The 27,250-nt window shown below is 41.9% G+C and overlaps 1 protein-coding gene and 1 pseudogene across 3 annotated transcripts; both read right to left on the bottom strand.

Annotated features, from left to right (window-relative positions):
* Positions 1–1,199: 1,199 nt before the first annotated feature.
* LOC118942935 (uncharacterized) lies at positions 1,200–7,814 on the bottom strand. 3 transcript variants are annotated; one of them, XM_090214631.1, is made up of 6 exons: positions 7,764–7,803; positions 7,253–7,621; positions 1,924–2,274; positions 1,685–1,813; positions 1,534–1,583; positions 1,200–1,399 (listed from the first exon to the last, which is right to left on the bottom strand). In XM_090214631.1, the coding sequence occupies exons 1-6, from the start codon at positions 7,801–7,803 to the stop codon at positions 1,283–1,285; spliced, it is 1,056 nt and encodes a 351-aa protein (XP_090070757.1). In that variant the 3' UTR covers positions 1,200–1,282. The 3 variants fall into 3 exon arrangements, with proteins under 3 accessions (XP_090070757.1, XP_090070755.1, XP_090070756.1); XM_090214629.1 differs by having other exon boundaries at positions 7,253–7,814; XM_090214630.1 differs by having other exon boundaries at positions 1,685–1,804; positions 1,924–2,268; positions 7,253–7,814.
* Positions 7,815–17,233: 9,419 nt separating this feature from the next.
* On the bottom strand, positions 17,234–26,729 carry LOC110500862 (uncharacterized; annotated as a pseudogene).
* Positions 26,730–27,250: the final 521 nt, after the last annotated feature.

Here is a 27,250-nt window from a genome sequence, read left to right as displayed (position 1 = left end):
TGTAAACTTCCGACTTCAACTGTATATCTATGAGGTATGTAGAGTCAGAGAGATTCAAGCACAAGGTCTCTCTTGAATTTTATTTTTATTTTTTACATTTCAACTAGGCTAAACGTAATGAAATAAAGGTTCAATAAAAAGGCACTTCATCTGTGATAAGAAATAGATGTGACTTGGTGTTCCTCCATTTCTGATGGTGTGATGGAGCCTGACACATATTCAGCTAAACTGCTATTCCTTTAATAATATTGTACATTTGTATATGTGGTGGCAGAGATGTTCTGTAGACAGAGAATAGAGATATACGGAGTGTAAAATTGGTTTATTATGTTATGTCTTAATTTTTTTTAAATAATGACGGCTGACTATGGCCTGTCCTCGTTCTGTGGTGGTGGCTGTTGTGCAACTTTCACTATGAGTAGATCTATTGCAAGAGGCCTAAATCATTTCCCATAACATGTGGTACTGCTAGACATCACATCATTAAGTAAACTTTGTCCTACACATTTGTGTTGAGAGGCTTTTGCTGCACTAAGGGTCTGTTTCACACCCACAAAGTAGTGTGAACAGTAAAGGGCCCTAAGGGACAAAGTGGAGAGTAGTGTGGGTGCAGGTCAGTCTTCCTGTGTTAAATGTCTATAAGAGGTTAGTTTCCATCAGTGGAAAGTTACTGCAACACTTCCACCTTCACCACAAGGCTTTGTAAACAGACCATAATATCTGAGACAGTTAATAGCATCCGTCTGTACAACGTGCCACATCATCATAGTATGCAGTGGGTTCAATTTATTCAAATTCAAACAGTTGGAAACACTTTATTTTTCTTTACACAAGTAACTGGTTTACTGTTGCTAAAATGGGCACAACAAATAAATACAAATAATAACAATCTGTAAAGGTGCCCTTGAGCAAGGCACTTAACCCTAATTGCTCCAATGGTGCTGTACAATGGTGACCCTGGCTGTGAACCCACTCTCTGTGGGTGTCTCAGGGGGAGTTGGGATTAGCAACAACAACACAAAGCATTTTCATTACACACTTGTGTACCAAGACAAATATAAGCACCACCCCTAATTATTATTATTATTATTATTATTTTTTTTTTTTAAGTTTGTCAGAGAAGCAATGCATTCAATTATTTCAACACTGTATAACAAACAAGCTATGACCACTGTTTTCATCACATTTGACTGCTTATGCGTTCATAGATAGTTCATGAAGCTAGAACTAGTTAATAAAGAGTTATCTAGTATAAAAGGATCATTGTTTCATTCATCCAGTTCTACTGTCTGATCCCAGCATACACCACTGTCTCCATGTGACCTCTCTGTTTTCTCGACCTGTTCTTCTTGTTGCTCAGATTCAGAGCTACGTAATGGAGACTGTCTTCATCTTGGTCCTGTGAAGCACAAAATAGCATTATTGACAATAAATTATTTTAAATGTTGTTTTTTTTTAAACCCAAAATAGTGAAGTTGGTTAAAGACATGCTTCACAATAGACTTCAGACAATATACAAGTATTTCTGCTTACCCCTGCAGCTGACCTGGTAACTGAAGGACCTCTGGTCTGTGAGACGAGTCCTAAAACGAATGACAAAAAATATTTGGATACTTCCTCTTCTTCTACTACTGAAACAACAACAAATGGTGACATCAACGAATAGCAAGGGATAGTAACTTACCTCTGCACTGCACACATGTTGTGTTGTTCATCTTGTACATGATGCAAAGCAGGACAATGATCAAGGTGAACGTGACACCCAATACTACACCCAGGCAGGACACCAAGAGAAGAGGATCTGCTCTATGTTCTGTTGAAATTCAAACAGTAATAGAAGAAACCAGAATAGCAAGTAGATGTATGTTCTACACAGTATACTATACAGTATATATAAAATTAAATAGAAGCCGAATCATTTACCCTCAATGTCCAACTTGGTCCCGTTCCCGAAGAGTATCTCCCCACATGAGGCCACAGCACAGTAGTAAGTCCCAGCATCAGAGAAGCTGAGGTTCCTCTTGGGGAGGTTGTAGACACAGCTCTGTGTAGGAGACCCAGCCTTAGGGCTCTTCTCACACTGATCACTCTTGTCTCCATGGGTGTAAATGATTCCTGGATGGGATTCTCCTGAGCCATGTCTGAACCAATAGACACTGTGTTCTCCTGCACAGGTCTCAATGTGTATTGTACAGTTCAGAGTCACAGAGTCTCCTGGATGGACTGACTCAGACACAGGCTGCTGGAGCACAGATATGCTGTTGGACTCTGAATCTGAAGAAGGTGAGTAACTAATGTAAGACTAAGTGGGTGAAAAACAAGCCATGTATTCATCCATTTTTTTTTATTTTTTTTATTTTTTTTGCATTGCAGGAAAGTTTTCCTGCAACAGGGTGATCAAATAAACATCCCACATTTGTATGTAATGTAAGATCCAAGATCGCATAGCAGTTCAGACGTCTTTTGTCCTCGTCTTGTCGTGTTCTGTATATATGTATATTTACAACTTTTTTCACATACATTTTATTTTTATTTTCCATCAACTCATCTTCTAAACACTCTCCTGCAACCAGCCTCACCAATTTATATTTATAAAAAAGTATTATTTACCTCAGATCTGCAATCCTTCAGGAAGCTAGCCAGAAACTCCAGGAGGCTGGCCAGAAACTAGCCAGAAGCTAGCCAGGAGCTAGCCCAGAAGCTAATCAGAAGCTAACCACGGTTTGTGGTCATCGGCTGTCCTTTAGTTCGAAAATCTATCGAAAATCTATCGCCAGTTTTGTACGGCGCAGCGCGGCTCGGAACGGAACATACCGGACCAATTTTTCTCTCCATGTCCCTGGATTTCAACTGCTCTCTGGACATTCATACCCGGATCTCACAGCTAGCTAGCTGCTATCCGTGTGACAGTCGGCTTTCGTCGATTCCGGAGCAAACATCGATTGTTCCGGTTCTAGCCAGCTAGCCAGCTCCGTCAATCACGCCTGAGTTCCATCATTCACTCCTGGGCTGCAGTCACCTATCCGGACCCGTTTCACTGCCTACGCGGAGCCCCACCGGCCCTTCACAACCGGACTGCCGACGTTATCTACCTGAAGGAGATCCGGCTGGCTCCTCTGTCGCGACGTTACCGGAACGCCCATCTGCGGCCCGCTAACCGTTAGCTGTCTTTCCGGCTGCTATCTGAATAGACAATCGGACAATTTATTTATTTGAATTATTATGTTTTCTTCTCGGGCCTCTATAACTATATCTATTGTTCTTTTTTTTGTTGTTGTGTGATTTGGATTAATCCCCTCTACCACACGGAACCCCACTAATCTACTGACCGAACGCAAGAGGTGGCTAACAACAGACTCCATCCTATGCTAGCTTGCTACCGGTTGGCTTGGCTAGCTGTCTAAATCGCCGTGACCCTAAACCAACCTCTCCACTCACTGGACCCTTTTGATCACTCGACTAAGCATGCCTCTCCTTAATGTCAATATGTCTTGTCCATTGCTGTTCTGGTTAGTGTTTATTGGCTTATTTCACTGTAGAGCCTCTAGTCCTGCTCACTATACCTTATCCAACCTATTAGTTCCACCACCCACACATGCAATGACATCTCCTGGTTTCAATGATGTTTCTAGAGACAATATCTCTCTCTTCATCACTCAATACCTAGGTTTACCTCCACTGTATTCACATCCTACCTTACCTTTGTCTGTACATTATACCTTGATGCTATTTTATCGCCCCCAGAAACCTCCTTTTACTCTCTGTTCCAGACGTTCTAGACGACCAATTCTTATTGCTTTTAGTCGCACCCTTATTCTACTCCTCCTATGTTCCTCTGGCGATGTAGAGGTGAATCCAGGCCCTGCAGTGCCTAGCTCCACTCCTATTCCCCATGCGCTCTCTTTTGACGACTTCTGTAACCGTAATAGCCTTGGTTTCATGCATGTTAACATTAGAAGCCTCCTCCCTAAGTTTGTTCTATTCACTGCTTTAGCACACTCTGCCAACCCGGATGTTCTAGCTGTGTCTGAATCCTGGCTTAGGAAGACCACCAAAAATTCAGACATTTTAATTCCAAACTACAACATTTTCAGACAAGATAGAACTGCCAAAGGGGGCGGTGTTGCAATTTACTGCAAAGATAGCCTGCAGAGTTCTGTCCTACTATCCAGGTCTGTACCCAAACAATTTGAACTTCTACTTTTAAAAATCCACCTTTCTAAAAACAAGTCTCTCACCGTTGCCGCCTGCTATAGACCACCCTCTGCCCCCAGCTGTGCTCTGGACACCATATGTGAACTGATTGCCCCCCATCTATCTTCAGAGCTCGTGCTGCTAGGCGACCTAAACTGGAACATGCTTAACACCCCAGCCATCCTACAATCTAAACTTGATGCCCTCAATCTCACACAAATTATCAATGAACCTACCAGGTACCTCCCCAAAGCCTTAAACACGGGCACCCTCATAGATATCATCCTAACCAACTTCCCCTCTAAATACACCTCTGCTGTCTTCAACCAAGATCTCAGCGATCACTGCCTCATTGCCTGCATCCGTAATGGGTCAGCGGTCAAACGACCTCCTCTCATCACTGTAAAACGCTCCCTGAAACACTTCAGCGAGCAGGCCTTTCTAATCGACCTGGCCGGGGTATCCTGGAAGGATATTGACCTCATCCCGTCAGTAGAGGATGCCTGGATATTTTTTTAAAATGCCTTCCTAACCATCTTAAATAAACATGCCCCATTCAAGAAATTTAGAACCAGGAACAGATATAGCCCTTGGTTCTCCCCAGACCTGACTGCCCTTAATCAACACAAAAACGTCCTATGGCGTTCTGCATTAGCATCGAACAGCCCCCGTGATATGCAGCTGTTCAGGGAAGCTAGAAACCATTATACACAGGCAGTTAGAAAAGCCAAGGCTAGCTTTTTCAAGCAGAAATTTGCTTCTTGCAACACTAACTCAAAAAAGTTCCTGGACACTGTAAAGTCCATGGAGAATAAGAACACCTCCTCCCAGCTGCCCACTGCACTGAAGATAGGAAACACTGTCACCACTGATAAATCCACCATAATTGAAAATTTCAATAAGCATTTTTCTACTGCTGGCCATGCTTTCCACCTGGCTACTCCTACCCCTGTCAACAGCACTGCACCCCCAACAGCAACTCGCCCAAGCCTTCCCCATTTCTCCTTCTCCCAAATCCATTCAGCTGATGTTCTGAAAGAGCTGCAAAATCTGGACCCCTACAAATCAGCCGGGCTAGACAATCTGGACCCTTTCTTTCTAAAATTATCTGCCGAAATTGTTGCCACCCCTATTACTAGCCTGTTCAACCTCTCTTTCGTGTCGTCTGAGATTCCCAAAGATTGGAAAGCAGCTGCGGTCATCCCCCTCTTCAAAGGGGGGGACACTCTTGACCCAAACTGCTACAGACCTATATCTATCCTACCATGCCTTTCTAAGGTCTTCGAAAGCCAAGTCAACAAACAGATTACCGACCATTTTGAATCTCACCATACCTTCTCTGCTATGCAATCTGGTTTCAGAGCTGGTCATGGGTGCACCTCAGCCACGCTCAAGGTCCTAAACGATATCTTAACCGCCATCGATAAGAAACATTACTGTGCAGCCGTATTCATTGATCTGGCCAAGGCTTTCGACTCTGTCAATCACCACATCCTCATCGGCAGACTCAACAGCCTTGGTTTCTCAAATGATTGCCTCGCCTGGTTCACCAACTACTTCTCTGATAGAGTTCAGTGTGTCAAATCGGAGGGTCTGTTGTCCGGACCTCTGGCAGTCTCTATGGGGGTGCCACAGGGTTCAATTCTTGGACCGACTCTCTTCTCTGTATACATCAATGAGGTCGCTCTTGCTGCTGGTGAGTCTCTGATCCACCTCTACGCAGACGACACCATTCTGTATACTTCCGGCCCTTCTTTGGACACTGTGTTAACAACCCTCCAGGCAAGCTTCAATGCCATACAACTCTCCTTCCGTGGCCTCCAACTGCTCTTAAATACAAGTAAAACTAAATGCATGCTCTTCAACCGATCACTACCTGCACCTACCCGCCTGTCCAACATCACTACTCTGGACGGCTCTGACTTAGAATACGTGGACAACTACAAATACTTAGGTGTCTGGTTAGACTGTAAACTCTCCTTCCAGACCCATATCAAACATCTCCAATCCAAAGTTAAATCTAGAATTGGCTTCCTATTTCGCAACAAAGCATCCTTCACTCATGCTGCCAAACATACCCTTGTAAAACTGACCATCCTACCAATCCTCGACTTTGGCGATGTAATTTACAAAATAGCCTCCAATACCCTACTCAACAAACTGGATGCAGTCTATCACAGTGCAATCCGTTTTGTCACCAAAGCCCCATACACTACCCACCATTGCGACCTGTACGCTCTCGTTGGCTGGCCCTCGCTTCATACTCGTCGCCAAACCCACTGGCTCCATGTCATCTACAAGACCCTGCTAGGTAAAGTCCCCCCTTATCTCAGCTCGCTGGTCACCATAGCATCTCCCACCTGTAGCACACGCTCCAGCAGGTATATCTCTCTAGTCACCCCCAAAACCAATTCTTTCTTTGGCCGCCTCTCTTTCCAGTTCTCTGCTGCCAATGACTGGAACGAACTACAAAAATCTCTGAAACTGGAAACACTTATCTCCCTCACTAGCTTTAAGCACCAACTGTCAGAGCAGCTCACAGATTACTGCACCTGTACATATCCCACATATAATTTAGCCCTATCAACTACCTCTTTCCCAACTGTATTTAATTTATTTATTTATTTTGCTCCTTTGCACCCCATTATTTTTATTTCTACTTTGCACATTCTTCCATTGCAAAACTACCATTCCAGTGTTTTACTTGCTATATTGTATTTACCTTGCCACCAAGGCCTTTTTTTGCCTTTACCTCCCTTCTCACCTCATTTGCTCACATTGTATATAGACTTGTTTATACTTTATTATTGACTGTATGTTTGTTTTACTCCATGTGTAACTCTGTGTTGTTGTATCTGTCGAACTGCTTTGCTTTATCTTGGCCAGGTCGCAATTGTAAATGAGAACTTGTTCTCAACTTGCCTACCTGGTTAAATAAAGGTAAAATAAAATAAAATAAAATAAAATAAAATTGCTAGCATTTGATGAAGTAGTTGCAGAAACATACCAATATACAGTGCCATACATTTTGAAATTGAAGATGCAAATGTTTAGTTACCTTTGACAAATAAAACAGTTCCCTCTCCAAATGTTTGCTCATAGATGGCTGCAGTGGAACAATAGTATGTAGCTGAGTCCCCTGGCTCTGTCTTGGATATGGTCAAGTTACAGTTGTATTCTCCTCTCCTCATACCCAAACGTTCGGTCTCAGTAAAGTCCTTGATAAAGTTGTTGGAATAAAAATTATCTTGGCCAACATAAAGAGATGATGCCATGAGGAGGGGTTCCTGTCCAAAACTCTGCTTGAACCAATCAAACCTGGTCACCGACACATTAGGACAAAGGCAAGTGAGAGTCACAGTGCCTCCCAGCTCAGTAACCATCACAGGGATTGGTTGGATTACGTTTGGTTTGGTGAAAGCACAAACTGTCAAAGCAAACAAACAACATGGAACAAAGTCACAGGCATTTCCACCCATTACAGACAACATCCACTTTGCTTATTATATTCAAACTACACACTACAAATGATTAAAAAAAGGAACTAAATTAAAATGTCTTACTCTTACCCAAGTTGATGTAAAACATAAATACTTCTCTATTCATCATTGTAGCATTACTCCCTTCTGCACTGTATCGTGTGTGGGTCTGACAGTGGGTGACGTTATATGCACCTTATATATGATGGCACTTTAGATGTACCCATCATACAGTAGGAGGGAACACTGAAGCTAGAGATTTTATTGGCTGACGACAATCTTAGAAGTGTGTCCTCTGACTTACCATAGTGTGAGCTTCACGGGAATGACTTTCCAAGAAGACATTATAAAGCGATTCAGAGTTACTAGATCAAGGCTATCAAATATTTGCCTGATACGGCTGTTTCTTTTTTGAGAAAAATTAAACATTTTCTGAAATGAAATTGATGTTTGGACTAGAAACAGTGAAATATCTCTAGTGCTGCTAATACTACCGACCCTAACCCATCCCAGCCCAGCCCAGCCCAGCCCAGCCCAGCCCAAGGGTTAAAGTGATCCATAATGTAAATTTACCCACCACTGCATAGAAGCTGCATTTCTGGCTGTTGGTTTTCATCATAAGCCTCCAACATTAAATACTAATATTATTTGTAACCGCAATTGAATATACGGTACTGTTTTCTATATTGTAGAATAATAGTGAAGACATCAACAGTTTGAAACATATATGGAATCATGTAGTAACCAAAAAAGTATTAAACAAATACAATTATATTTTAGATTTTAGATTCTTCAAAGTAGCCAACATTTGCCTTGATGACAGCTTTTCACACTGTTGACATTCTCTCAACCAGCATCAGCTGGAATGCTTTTCCAATCGTCTTGAGTTCCCACATATGCTGAGCACTTGTGTGCAGCTTTTCCTTCACTCTGCAGTCCAACTCATCCCAAACCATCTCAATTGGGTTGAGGATGGGTGATTGTGGAGGCCAGGTCATCTGATGCAGCACTCCATCAATCTCTTTATTGGTCAAATAGCCCTTGCACAGTCTGGAGGTGTGTTGGATCATTGTCCTGATGAAAAAACAATGATAGTCCCACTAAGCGCAAACCAGCTGGGATGGTGTATCGCTACAGAATGCTGTCGTTGCCATGCTGGTTACGTGTGCCTTGAATTCTAAATAAATGACTGGCAGTGTCACCAGCAAAGCACCCCCACAACATTACACCTCCTCCTCCGTGCTTCACGACGGGAACCACACATGCGGAGATCATCCTTTCATCTACTCTGCGTCTCACAAAGACACGGCGGTTGGAACCAAAAATCTCAAATTCGGACTAATCATGACCAAAAGACAGATTTCCACCAGTCTAATGTCCATTGCTCGTGTTTCTTGGCCCATTAAGTCTCTTCTTCTTATTGGTGTCTTTGCAGTAATTAGACTATGTAGGCCTGATTCACACAGTCTCCTCTGAACAGTTGATGTTGAGACGTGTCTGTTTTTCACGCTCTGACCATAGAGAGCCCTTAGTTCTCTATGGTGTAGTAGGTCAGAGCGTGACTAGGGGGTGATCTAGTATATATATTTCTAGGTTGGTGCTAATGTGGTTCCGAATTAGAGGCAGCTGTTTATCGTTGCCTCTGATTGGGGATCATATTTAGGTAGGCTTTTTCCCCACCTGCATTTGTGGGATATTGTTTTGTGTTTGTGCACCACTTAGTTACTTTTAGTTGTTTGTTTATTTTATTTATTGTTTTTTTCTTTAAGTTTCACTTTGCAATAAATATGTGGAACTCAACATCCACTGCGCCTAGGTCCCGTTCTTATGACAACCGTGACATTGTTACTTGAACTCTGTGAAGCATTTCTTTGAGATGCAATCCAGGGTTCAAGTTAATTGCCAATTTCTGAGGCTGGTAACTCTAATGAACTAATCCTCTGCAGCAGACATAACTCTGGGTCTTCCTTTCCAGTAATTAATAACGTTCTATTTCATTTCACTTGAAAATATTGTTCATTAGTGTACATACAGTGGGGAGAACAAGTATTTGATACACTGCTGATTTGGCAGGTTTTCCTACTTACAAAGCATGTAAAGGAAGGTCTGTAATTTTTATCATATATACACTTCAAGTGTGAGAGACGGAATCTAAAACAAAATGCTTTGGTCTTCATGCTGGAAGACCCAGCCACGACCCATCTTCGACCCATCTTCAATGCTCTAACTGGGGGAAGGAGGTTGTTGGCCAAGATCTCGCGATACATGGCCCCATCCATCCTACCCTCAATACGGTGTAGTCGTCCTGTCCCCTTTGCAGAAAAGCATCCCCAAAGAATGATGTTTCCACCTCCATGCTTCACAGTTGGGATGGTGTTCTTGGGGTTGTACTCATCCTTCTTCTTCCTCCAAACACGGCGAGTGGAGTTTAGACCAAAAAGCTCTATTTTTGTCTCATCAGACCACATGACCTTCTCCCATTCCTCCTCTGGATCATCCAGATGGTCATTGGCAAATTTCAGACGGGCCTGGACATGCGCTGGCTTGAGCAGGGGGTCCTTGCGTGCGCTGCAGGATTTTAATCCATGACGGCGTAGTGTGTTACTAATGGTTTTCTTTGAGACTGTGGTCCCAGCTCTCTTCAGGTCATTGACCAGGTCCTGCCGTGTAGTTCTGGGCTGATCCCTCACCTTCCTCATGATCATTGATGCCCCACGAGTTGAGGTCTTGCATGGAGCCCCAGACCGAGGGTGATTGACTGTCATCTTGAACTTCTTCCATTTTCCATTTTCTAATAATTGCGCCAACAGATGTTGCCTTCTCACCATTGTGGAAAGGTTGGAGTCTGTTTGATTGAGTGTGTAGACAGGTGTCTTTTATATAGGTAAGGAGTTCAAACAGGTGCAGTTAATACAGGTAATGAGTGGAGAACAGGAGGGATTCTTAAAGAAAAACTAACAGGTCTGTGAGAGCCGGAATTCTTACTGGTTGGTAGGTGATCAAATACTTATGTCATGCAATAAAATGCAAATGAATTACTTAAAGATCATACAATGTGATTTTCTGGATTTTTGTTTTAGATTCCGTCTCTCACAGTTGAAGTGTACCTATGATAAGTTACAGACCTTTACATGCTTTGTAAGTAGGAAACACTGCCGATTTTGCAGGTTATCATATACTTGTTCTCCCCACTGTATAAGTGTAGATATAGCGTAAAAATCTGAAACATGTTAATGTTAATTATTCATCTGATTATTCAGGACTTTATTATCTTCAGAGTTCACAATTAGAAGCAGGACTAATTATACAGTAGGCTGTCCTCTTCCTTCTCTCTGCTGGTCTCAGAACAGCCAATCATGCCTAGTGATCGTCATTATAGTCATGTAAGACAGCCAACTCCCTGCCTCTCATTCTAATCTGACAGACAGAATGACTAGTATACACCCGTGGTGGTCGGTGCCGTTTAAGATAAGGGAGGATGATAATTATTTTAATGAACATGGCCTTATTTCTATAACAGCATATTGGATGACTGTCATTCATATTCCATTCACCCATCTCAACGTAAAATCAATATGTTTTGTCTACTACATGATTCTAAAATATTCCCTGTACCCATCATGAGGTTGCTACAACCTAGCCTATGAATGAAAGTTTACAACGTAGGTTCAATGGTCGAGAGAATTTGGAGTAATCAAGATGCCAGACAGTGACACATTCAATACCACCTTGCACACTGTTTCCTGCATCTAGCTCATCAAGGGTGTAATCCTTAGTCCAGCAGTTGCAAACAATAGTTTTTTTTGGACAAATTCAGGTATGTTTATCCCCATTTTGTTCCGTTTGCTTCAGTTTTAGAATGTTTTTCAACAGAATCGGTGCAATAAATACACCCATGATCACACGCAAACACAGTTCACTTTCATAGCATCCACATACAAACAGCTCGTTGTATATATAATTCATCCTTGTATCTATCTATCATTGGTGTAACGATCGTCTGTGATGGAAGAAGGTGAGGACCAAAGCGGAGCGTGGTAAGTGTTCATATTTTTTATAAAATAACTGAACACTGAACAAAACAACAAACAAACAGTCCCGTAAGGTGAATAAAAAACACACTAAACAGGAAATAATCACCGGTGGGAAAAGGCACAGGTGATTGGAAAAAACACAGGTGGGAAAAGGCTACCTAAGTATGATTCTCAATCAGAGACAACGAACGACACGTGCCTCTGATTGAGAACCATACCAGGTCAAACACAAAACCACAACATAGAAAAAAGAACAGACTACCCACCCCAACTCACGCCCTGACCAAACTACAACAAAGACATAACAAAGGACCTAAGGTCAGAACGTGACAGTACCCCCCCCCCCCCCCCCCCCCCCCAAAGGTGCGGACTCCGGCCGCAAAACCTGAACCTATAGGGGAGGGTCTGGGTGGGCGTATGTCCGCGTTGGCGGCTCTGGCGCGGGACGTGGACCCCACTCCACCATAGTCTTTGCCCGCTTCTTTACCCGCCTCCATGGCGCCTTTAGAGCGGCGACCCTCGCCGCCGACCTCGGACTGGGGACCCTAGCAGAGGGCCCCGAATGGACGGGAGATTCCGGCAGTGAAGGACAATTCCGGCAGCACCGGAGTGAAAGGCGGCTCCGGCAGCTCAGGACAGGCGGGCGGATCCGGCAGCTCAGGACAGACGGGCGACTCCGGCAGCTCAGGACAGACGGGCGACTCCGGCAGCTCAGGACAGACGGGCGACTCCGGCAGCTCAGAACAGACGGGCGACTCTGGCAGCTCAGAAAAAAGAACAGACTACCCACCCCAACTCACGCCCTCACCAAACTAAAACAAAGACATTACAAAGGAACTAAGGTCAGAACGTGACAATTGGGTAAAGAGAACCACATAACATTTCGACATTCTGATGGAAAATAAACTGAAATTAAAATTGGAAACATAGTTTGCTACTAAACTTTCAGTTTCTTCACTGACCTTCATGGCATATGCACCATCTCTATTCATTATACCAGAATATTCCACAATGATACGAACCAACATCAGTATGGGCAAAATAAAACTCAAGTCATCCTTTGCAGCTCAAGACAAGATGTATTTGCGAAATCTCCCTGGAAGGACACTTTTTCATAGTAAGTTGGTACATGGGTACAAGTCCATGGTCGCAATATTGGAGATAGCTTCATGAGATCAGACATGCACCCTGAGCCGACTCAGACATTCTTGACACACATTCCAAATGGGAACTATAAATGTGTCTCTTGCGCACAGTGCAATATCACAATAAAAACATCCTTCTTCAGACACCCACATACAGGTCGAAAAACCCTGTTCGGGGTATCATCTCATCACCTGTTCATGTGGGAAAGCCTATTTTTATGAAAAAGTCTTATAAATTGATATATTCTTTCTAGAGCTATTCCGCGCACACCCAATATATTCCCCCTGTTGATGATGCTTATTATGCATTATGGTTGAACCAAAAGAACAATTAAATATGTGAAATTGAATTACACTACAATATATGTTGAAGGCTACTATTATGTACACTACCATTCAAAGGTTTAGGGTCACTTCGAATTTTTTTTTTCAATAAATAACATTACATTTATCTGAAAAACAGTGTAGACATTGTTAATGTTGTAAATTACTATTGTAGCTCGAAACAGCTGATTTTTTTATGGAATATCTACATAGGCCCATTATCAGCAACCATCACTCCTGTGTTCCAATGTCACATTGTGTGAGCTAATATAAGTTTATCATTTAAAATGTTAATTGATCCCGTTTGCAATTATGTTAGCACAGCTGAAAATTGTAGTTCTGATTAAAGAAGCAATAAAACCTTCTTTAGACTAGTTGAGTATCTGGAGCATCAGCATTTGTGGGTCCGATTACAGCCTCAAAATGGCCAGAAACAAAGACCTTTCTTCTGAAACTCCTCAGTCTATTCTTGTTCTGAGAAATTGAGCTATTCCAATCGAGAAATTGCCAAGAAACTGAAGATCTTGTACAACGCTGTGTACTACTCCCGTCACACAACAGCGTAAACTGGCTCTAACCAGAAGAGAAAGAGGAGTGGGAGGCCCTGGTGCACAACTGAGCAAGAGGACAAGTACATTAGAGTGTCTAGTTTGAGAAACAGATGCCTCACAAGTCCTCAACTGGCAGCTTCATTAAATAGTACCCGCAAAACAGTGTTAAAACAACAGTTTGTTACTAAAAGCAGTTTTATTATGCTACAAATAGTAAAATGGTTCTTCTTGTAGTCTTTGTGACAGTGGTGATATATTTCACTGCTGCTGAAGGTATCTGACATCAGAGTACACTGCATCCTCTCTGCTGGTCTTCTCTCTCGCTGTTCTAGAGGAAGACTTCTTCTTGGGGGTGAAAATACATTATGATGACAGCATGATCTACTATTGTCACGATTGTCGTATGGAGTAGACCAAAGCACAGCGTGGTTAGAATACATTCTTCTTTATTTAATGAAGAACACTTAAACAAAAAAAAACAAATAAGACAACCGTGACCGCTATATAAACAATGTGCTAACGTGCAACATAACATAGACAATAACCCACAAAATACCCAAAGCAGATGGCTGCCTAAATATGGTTCCCAATCAGAGACAACGATAAACACCTGCCTCTAATTGAGAACCAATCTAGGCAACCATAGACCTGCATAAACACCTAGATGGAAACAACCCCATGAATCTACAAAACCCCTAGACCAGGGGTGTCAAAGTCAAATGGACGGAGGGCCAAATAAAAAAATCAGCTACAAGACGAGGGCCGGACTGTTCGAATGTTCATTGAAAAATTTTTAAATGACGCATATAGTCTAGTGAACCTAATTGAACCTACTGAAAACCTAACAAATATATTACAATATGATCAGATAAATAAAGCAATATTTTCTTATGGCTCTGTCAGTAATCTTTAATTTTCAACAGACACAAAAGACAAATTTCCTTTATATAAATATCCCCATAACATGAACATTAAATGAAAGAAACCGGTATTCAAGGCACCATCAGTAGACTATATTTTCTATTTTAGCAAAAGTGGGCTAAATTTACTTCAAAGAAAAAACAATAATAGCAATTTTCTATCATCCACTCAACTGAAATATTTTTAAAATATAATTGGATTGAAATACAAAAAAATAAAGTGCAAAAATCTATTAATCAAAAACAACACTTTGTTTAAGGAGAAGTAACATGCAGTGAAAACAAATATTAAATTTTAACTTTTAAACTTGAACTGAGTAAAAACTCTAAATATGTGATTGCACAGTAATGTTCACTTGTTTGAGGTTGAGGGTGATACTTGGTGGTGTCCCATCTTTTCCACAAGTTCATCAATGTTCGGGGTAAGGCTCTGAGCTGAAGAAATCCTCAGAATTGAGTGGAGGTGTTCAGCAGTAAGTCGACTTCTGTGTGATGTTTTGTTCAGGTTCATCAAAGAAAACAGTTGTTCACACAGGTATGTGCTGCCAAACATAGACAACGTTTGAGCAGCCTGGATGCGCAGCTGGGGCATTGTGCCGGGGAGGAAACGGGCGAACTCCGCAGCACCCACTGCCGCATATTTTGCCCTCAGTGCATCATTGCATTGGAGGTCAATCAACTCCATTTGGAGGTTTGGTGGTGAGCTTTCCACGTCAACAGCAAATGGGTTACCGAGCAGTTCCAACCTGCTTTTTTGTGCTTCAAAGTCAGCAAATCGGCGTCGAAAGTCAGCGGCAAGCATACCTATTTTATCAGCCAACTGTGTGCTCGGGAACGCACTGGTAGAGAGCTTCTCTTTCATGGTCTGGCAGCTTTTCTTTCCGCATCTGCGTCTCCCACAGAGTCAGTTTGGTTTTAAATGCCTTCACTGTACTGTACATATCAGAGATGACACGATCCCGACCCTGCAGCTGCAAGTTTATTGCATTCAGATGACTCGTAATGTCACACAGAAAAGCCATTTCACACAGAAACATTTCGTCTCGGAGTTGTGTTGTGTCTTTCCCTTTGCTGTCCAAGAACAGACAAATCTCCTCACGAAGCTCGAAACATCTTTGAAGCACCTTTCCCTGGCTTAGCCATCGCACCTCTGTGTGATAAGGCAAATCACCATGCTCCGTTTCTAACTCCGTCAGAAATGCCTTGAACTGGCGGTGATTCAAACCTTTGGCTCTGATAAAGTTAACTGTGCGCGTGATGATGCTCATTACATGCTCCATTTTCAAGGCTTTACCGCACAACGCTTCCTGGTGTATGATACAATGATAAGCTGTCAGCTCACCTGTCGCGTTTTCCTCTTGCATCTTTTCCCGTATCTTCGCCACCAGTCCGCTCCTGTGTCCACACATCGCAGGTGCTCCGTCGGTTGTCAAACCCACGAGTTTTTCCCAAGGCAGCTCCATCTCATTTACACATCTTGACACCTCTTCATACAAATCATGCCCCGTAGTTGTGCCATGCATAGGACGTAAAGCCAAAAACTCCTCTGTCACGCTTAGGTTGGAGTCCACTCCGCGGATGAAAATTGACAACTGGGCAATGTCAGAAATGTCGGTGCTCTCATCCACAGCCAAGGAATATGCAATAAAATCTTTTCCCTTTTTCACAAGCTGCTCTTTTAGATTGATGGACAACTGGTCTACTCTCTCGGCAATGGTGTTTCTGCTCAGACTCACATTTAAAAAGAGTTGCCTTTTTTCTGGGCAAACTTCGTCACAAACTTTAATCATGCAGTTTTTGATGAAATCCCCCTCCGTAAATGGCCGGGCTGATTTAGCGATCTCTTCTGCCAAAATAAAACTGGCCTTGACAGCAGCCTGGCCTTGTGATTTGGCTTTTTTGAACAGAGCCTGTCGAGATTTGAGGCCTCGTTTTAATTCCTCTGCCTTTTGTAGCCTTTGTTCCATGTCCATATTCTTGTTTTTGTCCGCGTGTTTCGTTTCATAATGTCGTCTCAGATTATACTCTTTCAGTACCGCCACACTTTCTCCACACAGAAGACACACAGGTTTTCCAGCTACCTTCGTGAACATATACTCCGACTCCCACCTTGTTTGAAACCCCCGGTTCTCAGTATCCACCTTCCGTTTTGCCATTTTTGATGGGTATCTGAAAGTTAATTTTACTGTGATGCTGACGACTGCTGTGCCAATAAATATTGAAATGAAGCAGCCTACTGCTCGGTGCGTCACCTTTGCATTGTGGGAAATGTAGTATTGGTGCGTGTAAAAGATCTGCGGGCTGCCGGCTTGCTGCGGGCCGGTTCTAATAATAAATCAAGATCATCCCAGGGGCCGTAAAAAACCTTCTTGCGGGCCGGATGTGGCCCGCGGGCCTTGACTCTGACATATGTGCCCTAGACAGTACAAACACCCTAGATGAGACAAAAACACACATACCACCTTCGTCACACCCTGACCTAACCAAAATATATAAAGAAAACAAAGAATACTCAGGTCAGGGCGTGACAACTATATAGTGATTCAATTCTCCTGTGCAAGAAAACACTACAAAAGACATGACTGTTCAGACTGTACACCCACTACGATGACCTGACAGTCAGTGGAACAGAGACAGGCAGAAGTTCCACAGAAAAATGAACAATCACAAAGATAAGTAGGCTACATCTATCACAGTGACCTATTACTTACAAGAAAGCTTAATAACAAAAAATGCACAAATAAGCTGAACACTAGCTGTAAGGCAGTTTCTTGTAAAAACTACAAATATTATATATTTATAAATGTTGACAAGTTTAACTGATTTCCCTGAGACGTTGGGACATCAGTCCTCCCTTCATAGAGATTGAAATAGAGGAAGGCCAGCTATGATTTTTTATGACAATCTATCTATTTTTAACCTCATGTAGTTAATTAACAATGCTGATATGTTGGGCATTTAATGGATATTTACAGAATGTACATTGCATTGAGATGCATGTAACATCAGACACATCAGTTGTAACATCACATACATTGGATACATTAGATATAAAGTAATACCTCTGCTATCTCTGTTCTGAGTCTTGCACAGAGCCCAGACAAGTAGAAGGGTCACTATCCCCAGAATGATGTTGGAGACGACCAAGGCCAGAACAGTAGGACTCAGATCAAATGGAGGATGATGCTCTGGAACTGTGGAAAGGGTATCAGTGAATTCCTATTGTATTCATGAGCGCTTAGGAAGATCATCAAACAGTAAAATATAGAATCAAAAGCTGATGGTGATATTGTATAGCTTGTTGAGACAAGATAATGAGATCATTTGGAGGTAGGCTGATTCCATGAATATACTGTATTGTTGGGGATATTTACAGATTAAATGGGATTTACCTTGAATGTTCAGCTTGGTCACATTCCCAGACAGTATCACCCCACATGAGGCACAGCACAGTAGTAAGTACCAGCATCAGAGAGGCTGAGGTTCCTCTTGGGGAGGTTGTAGACACAGCTCTGTGTAGGAGACCCAGCCTCAGAGCTCTTCTCACACTGATCACTCCTGTCTCCATGGGAGTAAATGATTCCTGAACAGGATTCTACTGAGACATGTCTGAACCAATAGACACTGTGTTCTCCTACACAGGTCTCAGTGTGTATTGTACAGTTCAGAGTCACAGACTCTCCTGGCTGGACTGACATCCAAATTAAGGGCGCACATCTCATAAGCAGAGAAATATAAAAGTTGGACTTACCCATCTCTACAAGAAGTGGAAATATCAGACACAGTGTGATCCTCATTGAAGTTGTCATCCTCCTCACAACTTGTCTTGAGTGGAAAAAGTCCACCTAAGTAGACAACACTTCAACAATGGAGCTGCAGGTGATTTGTCGAACTGGACCCATAATTTTTGTTGACACCTTATTCCGTTACGACAATCTTCTTCACATTGTACAGAGTCACAGAGTATAGATTTAGTACAAATTTAGTAATAATCATTCAAGTTTGACATCCCTTATTCTTTATCACTACAGATACTGTTGTCTACGTCAAGAGACTCAGTTGTGAACGTGTTGGGGACATGCATGCAATGACACTGTCATCCACTAGGGCTTCTATCACCACACAGTCACTTCACCTCACTAAAAAAACATCTATTGAAAAAACATAATTCAGGACTTATACTCAATTGTATTGGCTGGATAGAATCCCTTCCCATGATTTTGTTATTGAGGAGGCCGATACCTCTAGGCCTATAGGTGATGATAATACTTCACTGTTAAAACTGTGTTGTGATTGACTAAGAACTACAGCTCTAGCTGAAATGACCTAATAAATAGCTCATTGTGTTTTTTCACAGATTTCAGTCGACTATGTTTAGGTTAGCTGCCTCATCAAAAGAGTTGGTTTACTGTTGTTAAAATGGTCAACTTGAAGAGCAAGTAGTATAGCCTAGAGTATGAGATAGCTAAGAGTTCTGAGACATCCGGCTGAAAACCACAGAAACAGAAACAGAGAGAGAGAGAGAGAGAGAGAGAGAGAGAGAGCAGAGGGTCCTGTGTACAATACATTGGCAGCAGGCCATAACAAAGTGTAGATACATCCTCATATTGTGTTCATCACAGACAGCAGAGTAACTGTAAATAGGTTGCTGTTTGTTTGAGGGCGTGTTAGTGTTAGTGGCATGAGAAGAGAAAAAACGGTTTAACATTATAATTTGAGTTATTGATCTTTCTTTAAAGACATTTTCAACCTGTCCCTGTAATACCAACATGTTTCAAGCAGAATACCATAGTCCCTGTGCCCTAGAACAACAAGGTAATCTGCCTAAATTACTACCGACCTGTAGAACTCACATCTGTAGCCATGAAGTGCTTTTCAAGGATGGTCATGGCTCACATCAACACCATCATTCCAGAAACCCTAGACCCATTCCAATTTGCATACTGCCCCAATAGATCCACAGAGGATGCAATCTCTATTGCACTCAACACTGCCCTTTCTCACCTGGACAAAAGGAAGACCTACGCGAGAATGTTGCTCGTTGACTAAAGTTCAGTGTTCAAAATCAAAGTGCCCTCAAACCTCATCACTAAGCTGAGGACCCTGGGACTAAACACCTCTCACTGCAACTGGATCCTGGACTTCCTGACAGGCTGCTCCCAGGTGGTAATGGTAGGCAACAACACATATGCCACGCTGATCCTCAACATGGGGGCCACTCAGGGGTGCGTGCTTAGTCCCCTCCGGTACTCCCTGTTAACCTATGACTGAATGGCCAAGCACGACTCCAACACCATTATTTCGTTTTCAAAAGACACAACGGTGGTAGTCCTGTTTATAGACAACAATGAGACACGCTATAGGGAGGAGGTCAGGGTCTTGGAAGAGCAGTGCCAGGACAACAAACTCTCCCTCAATGGGATCAAGACAAAGGAGATGATCGTGGACTACCGGAAAAGGAGCACCAAGCATGCCCCCATTCTCATTGATGGAGCTGTAGTGGAGCAGGTTGAGAGCGTCAAGTTTTTTGGTGTCCACACCAACAACAAACTATCATGGTCCAAACACACCAATACAATGGTGAACAGGGTACGACAACGCCTAATTCCCCTCAGGAGACTGAAAGGTTTTTGCATGGGTCCTGAGATCCTCAAAAATGTCTCAAGCTGCACCATCGAGAGCATCACTGCCTGGTATGGAAGCTGCTCGGCCTCCGACTGTAAGGTGCTACAGACGGTACGTACGGCCCATTACATCACAAGGGCTAAGCTTCCTGCCATCCAGGACCTCTATACCAGGCGGAGTCAGAGGAAGGCTCTAAAAATTGTCAAAGACTCCAGCCACCCTAGTCATAGTCTGTTCTCTATGCTACCGCATGGCAAGTGGTACCGGAGCACCAAGTCTAGGACAAAAAGGTTTCTTAACAGCTACTACCCCCAGCCTTAAGACTACTGAACAGCTAATCAAATGGCTACATGTACTATTTGCATTGACCCCAACCCCCCCCCCCCCCCCCCCCCCCCCCACACACCTTTTTTTTACGCTGCTGCTACACGCTATTTATAATCTATTATCTAGGAATTATCACTTTACCCCTATGTACATATTACCTCAATTAGCTCGACAAACCTGTACCCCAGTACAGGTTTGTGGTAGACAGTTTGTGGTGCCTAGAATAATTATTTTTTGGGGGAAATGTATAGCGTTGCTATGTGGGCACCAGCTGAATCAAAGATGTCCAACAATGAGGCAGTGTGTAAAGAGAATATATGTACATCTTTAATTTAATGGGGTTAAAAGTATATTATTATCTGGTAAGTATGCAGTACATTTTCAAGCATACATTACACATACATAAACCTGTATCCTCTTGTTATTAAACTCAGTTGTGTGCCTAAGATAGATTTAGCCCCTCCCCATGCAACAGTTACAGGCAGTACTCCTGATGACCTATAGGGGGACTGTTATACAAAGAACATGTCCTGACATGAAGGGTGTACAGGGGTGGAGCATTACTGTGAGGGTATGTGGAGGAAACACCTACAGAATGAAAGTCAGTCTTATCCCTGTCATTCAGGTACTAACTCAAGTGTAGGCTACTAGTTGAGCGTTTAGTAGGGGTGTACCTCATGGGTAGGCCTCTTCACTGTAGCCTAGTATACATTAACAAACAAAACATAACTCAGTAAACAAATGATTGTAGTTTGAATTAATTTAACCTATGACCTTGTAAGTGACAAGATATAGGCTACATGACATACAGTATATAAGTGGACTATGTTGCTTATTGTCATGGTTGTGAACAACATTGAAAGAATGAGAGAAAACAGAGTGACACCACATAGACATCCTGCTGAAAACCACATAGAGGCACAGAGTGTGTAAAAGGCCAGCAGGCCTGTCCAAAGCGTAGAGATGGCCTTGTTTTGTGCTCACAGCACCGCAGTGTGCAGGTACCTGTGAACATCTCGCTGTGTGGGTGCATGCATGGGTGGGTTTAGCATTTATCAGTAGGTTGGGTCTGCAGAAGCCCTCTGCACACATTCATACAGACATACTGTATGTACAGAACACAAGGGGAAGGAACAAGTCTATTTCAGTCAGTATCAGTTGTTTAAATGGATATTTATTAATGCTATAAGAAGCAACTTATACATGGATTTCAAAAGTACAATTTCATCAACTGACACAACTTTTTAAACAAGGTCGCTGGCCATTTATTTTTAGAATGCAAAACAACTCAGCAATCTCAACAAATACTAATTTTCAATACAAGTTGATGATATTTCCAACATTTACTGCAAAAAGTCCATCGTCATTTGTCTTAGATTGATGTATTTCCTGGTGGTGTAGATGATGATGAAGATGGTCAGACAGTGGAGGAGAACTCCAGTTATTATGACAGAGAGAAGGACCAGGATTCTCATCTGTGGATCATCAGAGTGACCACACTCAACATCCAGCTTGATCCCGTTCCCAAACAGTATCTCCCCACGAGGCCACAGCACAGTAGTCCCAGTATCAGAAAGGCTGTGGTTCCACTTGGGCAGATTGTAGACACAGCTCTGTGTAGAAGACCCAGCCTCATAGTTCTTCTCACACTGATCACTCCTGTTTCCATGAGTGTTAATGATTCCTTGATGGGATTCTCCTGAGCCATGTCTTAATCAATAGACACTGTGTTCTCCTGCACAGGTCTCAGTGTGTATTGTTCAGTTCAGAGTCTCCTGGCTGACTCAGACACAGGCTGCTGTGCAACAGACATGCTCTTGGACTCTAATTCTGAAAAGAGTGACAGAGTAAGATCATGGTGTGTAAACTGTTTGTCCTGCTATATTTTTTTAATGAACAATTTCTATTGTATATTTAGAATTTCATGAATGCAAAATGAAAATCCAAAACAAAGACTTACTTGAGTTAGTTTACCTTGGACAATCAAATCTGCTCCTTGTCCAAATGTGACTTGGCCCACTTCAATAGCAGCACATTAGCATGTAGCTGAGTCCCCTAACTGTGTCTTAGAGATGGTCAGGTTAACGCTGTCAACTCCTCTCTCCACACTCAGACATTTAGTCCCAGTGAAGTCCTTGTTAAAGTTCTATAACTTACTTATTTTTTTTGCAATTAATCCTACTTGCTCTGGTAAGTTGCTCTGAATAAGAGTGTCTTCGAAATTACTAAAATGTAAGTGTGAACAGGAGTAGAGCATTGGAAGTGTACGTATATGGGATAAACACCTACAGCATGAAACAAGTCAATTGTATGTTAGTCTCATTCCCTATCATTTACAGAACATGAATTAACTTTAGTGTAACACCTGTGAGTGCATCACTGATTGGACACCCCAGCCTAATATAACCAATACACATGACACACTTTATCCACTCTGTATCACTGTCTGGTTAGTGTGGTTCTCATAGGAGCCAATCTATCAGAAGGAGGATCCTCCTCTATTGGTGTCCTTACAGAGAACCCTGCAGTTGTCCTGGAACACTTGTCTGATTGAGAACGTACTAGTTCTCCCATGACATCATCTTAAAATAGCCCCTCACCCTGAGCAGATATATATATAGTATAGATGGTTCCGTATTGTGACATGAGATGCTTAACTTGGAGAGTTCATTAGCAGTTCTTTGTGGTTTGAAACTGATTTCAGATAACTATATATATCCAAGTAAGTTTATAAAGAACTGGTTTGATGTGACTGCAAGCTGTCAGTAGAAACATGAACAACAATAACAAATGTGAAAACAACTGACTGACACCAGAATAGACATCCTGCTGAAAACCACAGAGACACAGAGAGCAGGTAGGAGGGTCCTGTGTGTACAAGGCCAACAGGCCTGACCAAAGAATAGATATAGCCTCGTACTTAGAGTAGACCTCAAGTACTTGTGAACTTGTTAGCTGTGTGGGGGGGATGTGTGTGTCATGCTATCAACACGTCTAAAACAAGGTCAAGACATTTCAGAGGACTTGAAAACAATAGGTTGTATGCCTTACTTATGCAAGGACTCCCTGGAACTCAATTACAAATCTACACAGTCAAACAAATGAGTCTTCATCATACAGTTCTCTACTGCCTGTTTCATTTTGAGTGATTGTTGCTCCTTGTTACTAAGCTACACTTTATTATAACTATGTTGAGGTTAGTAGTAATGATTTTGTGATGACGACTGCCTGGCCTGTTTGGTGGCTGCTATTTAAAGATGCTGGAAATGATTTTGACCAGGTTATAGATGTGTAATAAGCATGTAATAACTATATTACCTTGTTATAGATTCTTCATAGCTACAAGTTGCTGCCAACTCTACTGTTGAGGCAGTTATGGAGACTTCCACGTTCACTGCTGCTTCCTGTTGAAAAATGAATGGATTGGAGTCCTGCAAGGTGCACTTATACATATTCACATGTTGTCAACAGTTTGTGAAAACTGCTTCATTACAAAGTGAACATGGTCATGTTTATTATCAGTCTCTCAACCACATCAATTCTGTTCAAAGTATATTCAGCTAAGAAGTTTATTTTTAGTTCAGTCTTTTGTTATGGAGAGAGAGAGTTGGGCTCTAAGTGACATGGATGTTGGTGGTTTTGAGGGTGTGTGAAAAGAGAGTGTGGTGAGGACTGACGGTCATTGCTGGGGGTTAGAGTTGAGTTCACGTGAGTGGATAATCTATTCAGGGCAGTCAGAACACCACAGAGATCTGTGATACAGGATACAGCTAAAAGAAGACAGTTTGAGAGGTTCAAACACCAGAAATAGATATTTACAGTTATCGTGCAACCAACCTTATGTTTTACATTGAGCATAGGCTTGATATGGTTGTTGCACACTGAATCTGTGGGTGAAAGTGTTGTAGAAATATAATGACAAAAATATGAATGCTAATCAAACAATTCCTCTCTATGAAAGTAGTTGAATGTTTTATTTGATCAAAATGGAACAACAGTATCAATGGAAGTAATTGTAACTTACAATGAAAAAGCCACAGTCAAACATGCAGTGTAGAAAACACAGAATCAATGCAAATTAATAAAGAGTAAAAGTGTACATTTCTGTCCATGTTTTTGTGCCTCACACCAGAGTACACAGTGTCTGTCTCCATGGCGCTCCTCTGTCTCCCGGACTTTGGTTTCTTGAGGACGACGTTCAGAGCGGCGTAATGAAGTGTAACAGGCTCTTGTTCCTGAGAGGAATAAGAAAAATGTAAATCTAAATATTTGGTATTATACTAAATATTGCGGTATAGTGAAACAATCCTCTAATAAAATTAATATTTTCATATTTTGATTGAAGGAAAAAATACATTGATTCAGCAACAACTAAACAAGTGTTAGATCAGGTTAGCTGATTATAATGACTGGGGACTGCAGGAGTACTTGGCTGAAGGTGGGTTCCTTTTAATCAAACACATTAATCAATATAATCATATTCATCATACATTGAAGAGCTTTTTTGACCAGTTTTGACCAAAACATGTCAACTAATGTAACTGTACAAACAATTGATAAGCATACTGGATCTTGCACAATATTGTCGCTTACCTATGCACTTGCTCATCTTGTACAAAACACAAGTAAGGACAATGATGAGGAGGACACACAGACCCAACGCTACGCCAAGGCAATACATGAACAGAAGATGGTCCTCCTTACAACCATCTGTGAAATATCAAATAGGGATGGAGACACTGAGACACTGAGGGATAAAGCTATGACAATGTTAGAGACACCAACAAGACTAGGCCTGATCTGAGTCATATTTTATTCTCTCATATACAAAGAAATCTGAATGATATAGGAAAAACAAAGATATCTGAATGATATAGAAAAACAAAGATACCTGAATGATATAAAAACAGAGATATCTGAATAATTAAAAAAATATATGAACGATACCTTGTCTGCAATCTAATGAACTTTGATTATATAGAGGTCAGAAGTATCACTTACGGTCAATGTCCAGCTTGGTCCCATCTCCAAACAGTATCTCCCCACAGCACAGTAGTAAGTCCCAGCGGGTGTGAGGTTCCTCTTGGGGAGGTTGTAGACACAGCTCTGTGTAGGAGACGCAGCCTCAGAGCTCTTCTCACACTGATCACTCCTGTCTCCATGTGTGTAAATGATTCATGAGCAGGATTCTCCTGAGCCATGTCTGAACCGATAGACACTGTCTCAGTGTGTATTGTACAGTTCAGAGTCACAGAGTCTCCTGGCTGGACTGACTCAGACACAGGCTGCTGGAGCACAGATATGCTGTTGGACTCTGAGTCTGAAGAAGGTGAGTAACTAATGTAAGACTAAGTGGGTGAAAAACCAGCCATGTATTTATCGCTAGCATTTGATGAAGTAGTTGCAGAAACATACCAATATACAGGGCCATACAGTTTTTTAAATGAAGAAGCAAATGTTTAGTTACCTTTGACAAATAAAACAGTTCCGTCTCCAAATGTTTGCTCATAGATGTCTGCAGTGGAACAATAGTATGTAGCTGAGTCCCCTGGCTCTGTCTTGGATATGGTCAAGTTACAGCTGTATTCTCCTCTCCTCATACCCAAACGTTCGGTCTCAGTAAAGTCCTTGATAAAGTTGTTGGAATAATAACTATCTTTGCCAACATAAAGAGATGATGCCATGAGGAGGGGTTCCTGTCCAAAACTCTGCTTGAACCAATCAAACCTGGTCACCGACACATTAGGACAAAAGCAAGTGAGAGTCACAGAGCCTCCCAGCTCAGCAACCATCACAGGTGTTGGTTGGATTACGTTTGGTTTGGTGAAAGCACAAACTGTCAAAGCTTATAAACAAAATGGATCAAAGATAAAGACATGGATAAACCATGACTAGCATTACAGAGAGAACGTCCACTTAACTTATTCATATTCTAACTACATGCTACAAATAATTGAAAAATAAATGTAATTAAAATGTCTTCCACTTCCACAAGTTGATGTAAAATATAAATACTTCTCTATTCATCATTGTAACATTAGTCCCTTCTGCACTGTCTCGTGTGTGTGTCTGACAGTGGGGCACTTTATATGTACCGTATATATGATGGCACTTTACATGTACCTTCCATGCAGTAGGAGGGAACACTGAAACAAAAGATTTTATTGGCCGACTACAATCTTAGAAGTGTGTCCTCTGGCTTACCATAATTTGAGCTTCCTTATAATTACTTTTTAAGACATTATAAAGCAGGTCAGAGTAACTGGATCAAGGAAATCAAACATTTGCTTGATAGGGCTGCTTCTTTATTGAGAGAAATGAAACATTAACTTTAATTCTTTCTCTTTTGATGTTTGGAAATGATACTGTGAATGATCTTTAGTGCTGCTAATAGTACCGACCCAAACCCAGCCCAATGGTTAAAGTAACCCATCATGTACATTTACCCACCACTGCATAAAAGCTGCACCAATAAAATCTAATATTAGTTGTAACCGCAATAGCATTGAATAATATGGGGTGGGGGGGTTCAAACATGTGTTTGGTACCAATACTTTCTCTTTTTTCATGAAGGACGAGTTGACAAAACTATTGAGATGACACTCAATTTTATCTGCACTTTGTCCTCTTGTTGAATGCTTTACTGTAGGT

Source organism: Oncorhynchus mykiss, chromosome 21 (assembly GCF_057628025.1).
Source record: "Oncorhynchus mykiss isolate SJ-2025 chromosome 21, ASM5762802v1, whole genome shotgun sequence".
NCBI lineage: Eukaryota > Metazoa > Chordata > Actinopteri > Salmoniformes > Salmonidae > Oncorhynchus > Oncorhynchus mykiss.
Note: the sequence above shows the minus strand (reverse complement) of the source record. Positions and strands in the feature narration are given on the sequence as shown.

Bases quoted from the DNA above. Each gene is read 5' to 3' on its own strand.
- LOC118942935 (XM_090214629.1), bottom strand. From the start codon at position 7,685: ATGTTGTCTGTAATGGGTGGAAATGCCTGTGACTTTGTTCCATGTTGT. The intron at 1,584-1,684 runs GTAAGTTACTAT...CATTCGTTTTAG, and splicing joins AACATGTGTGCAGTGCAGAG to GACTCGTCTCACAGACCAGA. The intron at 1,400-1,533 runs GTAAGCAGAAAT...TGTGCTTCACAG, and splicing joins TTACCAGGTCAGCTGCAGGG to GACCAAGATGAAGACAGTCT.